This window comes from Balaenoptera musculus, chromosome 10 (genome assembly GCF_009873245.2).
Source record: "Balaenoptera musculus isolate JJ_BM4_2016_0621 chromosome 10, mBalMus1.pri.v3, whole genome shotgun sequence".
NCBI classification, from domain to species: domain Eukaryota; kingdom Metazoa; phylum Chordata; class Mammalia; order Artiodactyla; family Balaenopteridae; genus Balaenoptera; species Balaenoptera musculus.
Window position 1 is genome coordinate 39,715,595 of NC_045794.1, and position 3,392 is coordinate 39,718,986.

General features: G+C 46.6%; 1 protein-coding gene across 1 annotated transcript; it reads left to right on the top strand.

Annotated features, from left to right (window-relative positions):
- The first annotated feature begins 436 nt into the window (after positions 1-436).
- On the top strand, positions 437-2,799 carry DNAJC22 (DnaJ heat shock protein family (Hsp40) member C22). Its single transcript, XM_036866929.1, is given in 4 exon segments — positions 437-553; positions 555-1,267; positions 2,371-2,447; positions 2,450-2,799. Coding segments are annotated over 4 exon segments (1,017 nt in total). The 3' UTR covers positions 2,560-2,799.
- Positions 2,800-3,392: the final 593 nt, after the last annotated feature.

Consider the following 3,392-nt stretch of genomic DNA (forward strand, 5'->3'; position numbering starts at 1 on the left):
CTCCCCCCCAACCCCACGAGTCATTCCAGGAGGTCAGTGGTCTGAGGGGAGGTCTGAAATTTAAGCTTCTGCTTTTTTTTGTCCATGTGCTGAGTTCTCAGTTACTCAACTGAAAGCATTTCAAACATTCTTCTCCCCTAAATTCGGAGTCACTGTGGTTGTAAAAAACAGAGATGAGGTGCTAGACTTAAGGGTATGGGAGAACCACAATTTCAGGGACACTCAGGAAGATCTGGACTTGACTAATATTGGAAGGAGAAATGGTTACTGTGTGGGGACCTGGATATAATCTTATGACTGCTTTTTTCCATGTCTTAGGGTCTAAGGATAACTCTGGGGCCGTGACTGCCATGATTCTCACAGATGATCCCAGATTTTGGCATTCTGAGCAATGGCAGGTGCCACTGGACTTGTTCTGAAACCCTTTTCCTAGAGGATGGCCAAGGGGCTCCTGATGACCTATGCCCTCTGGGCTGTAGGGGGCCTTGCGGGGCTCCATCACCTGTACCTGGGGCGGGACAGCCATGCACTGCTCTGAATGCTTACCCTGGGGGGTGGGGTGGGGGGGTGGCCTAGGCTGGCTCTGGGAATTCTGGAAGCTCCCAAGCTTTGTTGCTCAGGCCAACAGACCCCAGGGGCAGAGGCAGAGCTCAGGAGGGGGGACACACCCTTTGAGTCCCATTCACTTTGCTGCCCAGATGATAGTGGGCATTTATTTTGGCCTTGTGGCTCTCATTAGCCTCTCCTTCATGGGCAGCTTCTATATTGTGGGCCTCCCACTGGCAGTTGGCTTAGGGGTTTTGCTGATGGCTGCTGTTGGTAACCAGACCTCAGACTTTAAGAACACTCTAGGAGCAGCATTTCTTACTTCCCCTATTTTCTATGGCCGCCCCATAGCCATCCTGCCCATCATCTTGGCTGCTGGCATCACAGCCCAGAAACATCGCCTCTACAAAGCTTCAGTTGGGTCAGAGACGCTCAGTGTGAGGCTCTACTGCTTGGGCTTGGCTTACCTTGCTTTCACATGCCCGCTAGCGTACAGTGCCCTCTGCAACACAGCGGCCACCCTTAGCTATGTGGCAGAGGCCCTCGGCTCCTTCTTCAGTTGGTTCAGCTTCTTCCCCCTCCTTGGGCTCCTGATGGAGTCTGTCCTCCTTCTGCCTTGCTGGGTCTAGAAGCTGCTGGTGGGAGATCATGGCTTCAGCAGCGGCTACTTCCAAGAGTGGTAAAAGCTCTATGAGTTTGGTCACAGTTTTCTTTAGTTGCGGTGAGCGGGGGCTACTCTTCGTTGCGGTGCACGGGCTTCTCATTGCAGTGGCTTCTCTTGTTGTGGAGCAGGGGCTCTAGGCTCGCGGGCTTCAGTAGTTGTAGCACCCGGGCTTAGTTGCTCCACGGCATGTGGGATCTTCCCAGACCAGGGCTCAAACCCGTGTCCCCTGCATTGGCAGGTGGATTCTTAACCACTGTGCCACCAGGGAAGCCCTAGGCTAAGCCTTATTGGAGCTGGTACCCCTAATGTGGAAGTACTGTTTTCATGTCTGCTGGGTCAGCCCCCAGAAGGGTGTCCTGGCTTCTTTGGGCTTCTGTGTGCAATGGGTGAAGGTTCAGAGGCTCTAATAGGGAGTGGGGAAAGATACATGTATATTATTTACTTTTTATTGAGGTATAACATATATAGAGTACAATAATTTTATATAGATACCTAGGTAACCACCACTCCAATGAAGGTATGGAATATTTCTAGCACTAAGAAGGTTCCCTCATACCCCTTCCCAATCTATACTCCTTTCCTGGGAAAAAACCTCTATTCTGACTTGTATTACCATAGATTAGTTTTGTCTATTCTTGGGCTTCATATAAATGGAATCATTCAGTGTGTACTCTTTTGTGTCTGAGTTCTTTCATTCAACATTATGTTTGTGAGATTTATTCATACTGTTGCATGGGATTATAAACTGTTTGTTTTCATTGTTGTATAGTATCCCATTGTATGAATATACCACAGTTTATCTATCCACTTTTGTCAATGAACATTTGGGTGGTTTCCAGTTTGGGGCTACTCTGAATAAAGCTGTTACAAACATTCTTGTACATGTCTTTGGTGGACATATATGCTTATTTCTCTTGCAAGGAGGAGATCTTGTCAGGGATGCCAAGTTCCAGGTTGGAATATGAGCATCTGTGATTAAAAGCAAATCCTGGTTCTTGCCATGAGATCCAGAGGTTGTGCATGTTTCAAAAGGCTGGAATTCTAATCTGAGGCTCTGTGCCTTTCCCACCAGCAAGTGGAAGCCAATTCCAGCCTGATTTAGGAAGGGAGCAAGGAGAGGCTCAGGAGCCCTGACAACTTATGAGGTTCTAATGTGTTAGCTTGTGTCTCCCTAAGGTTTTGGGTCTCTCAGAGGGGGCAACAAATGAAGAAATACATTGCAGATACCTGGAGCTAGTGAAGACCACAATTGGCACCAGGCGGAGGAAGCTCAGAGGCACTTTCTGGAGATCCAGGCTGCGTATGAAGTCCTGAGTCAGCCCAGGAAGCCAAGGGGATCCTGCGGGTGAGAAGAAACTTCCCTTTGAGGATGGACTCTTCCTGGCACAGCTGGGCAGCTTGTCCCAGCCCAGCTTTGCCCACATGAGGTATCCCAACAGTGTTAAAGAAACTGTCACTTGCAGTGGAGATGAGAAAATCTTAAAGGGGTGAGAAAGCTTTTGTGGTAGAAGAATGTATTTATGTTTTGAATTTCTGAATTCTAGGCTATCATATTACTGATTATATTTTCTTAAAATGAGATAATGCAATGAAAGACATATTATAAAACCAATAAAATATCTTTTAGAGTCTATACCACATTATTTCACCCCTGGTGCATTGAAGGATGATGGAGGAAGTTTACTTAACAATTTTTTTTTTTTTTAATGTGCAAAGCACTGAGTTAGGTGATTGAAGAAAAATATAAGGGTTCCAATATTTCACAAGGTGTCCTGTGACAAGGGGGATTTGATCTATTCTGTGGGCTACCAAGGGGTAAGACTGGGGTTAAGTTTCAAAATTTCAGAAAAATATTTTAATTCCATTTATAGGAGAACTTTCTAGGAGCTATACTTTTCCCAAGAAGGAACAAGCTGCTGTGGGGTAGGGGGGTAGGGTGTAATCCCCCTATCACAGACTCTTCTGCTTGGTGTATTGTGGAGAGCCCTCAAACTTTACACGGGTGGTTAGACTGGCTGAATTGTCAGGTCTTCCTGAAACTTGGGATTTGATTCTGAGCTACACACCTTGCTCCCTAGTTGTTTACAGTCCAGTGGGGGATAATAACACAGGTACAGATATCAAAGTCTGCCTCATTCAGTGTTCTGAACTGTGTCCTAAGAGGTGTAAATAGAATGCATTA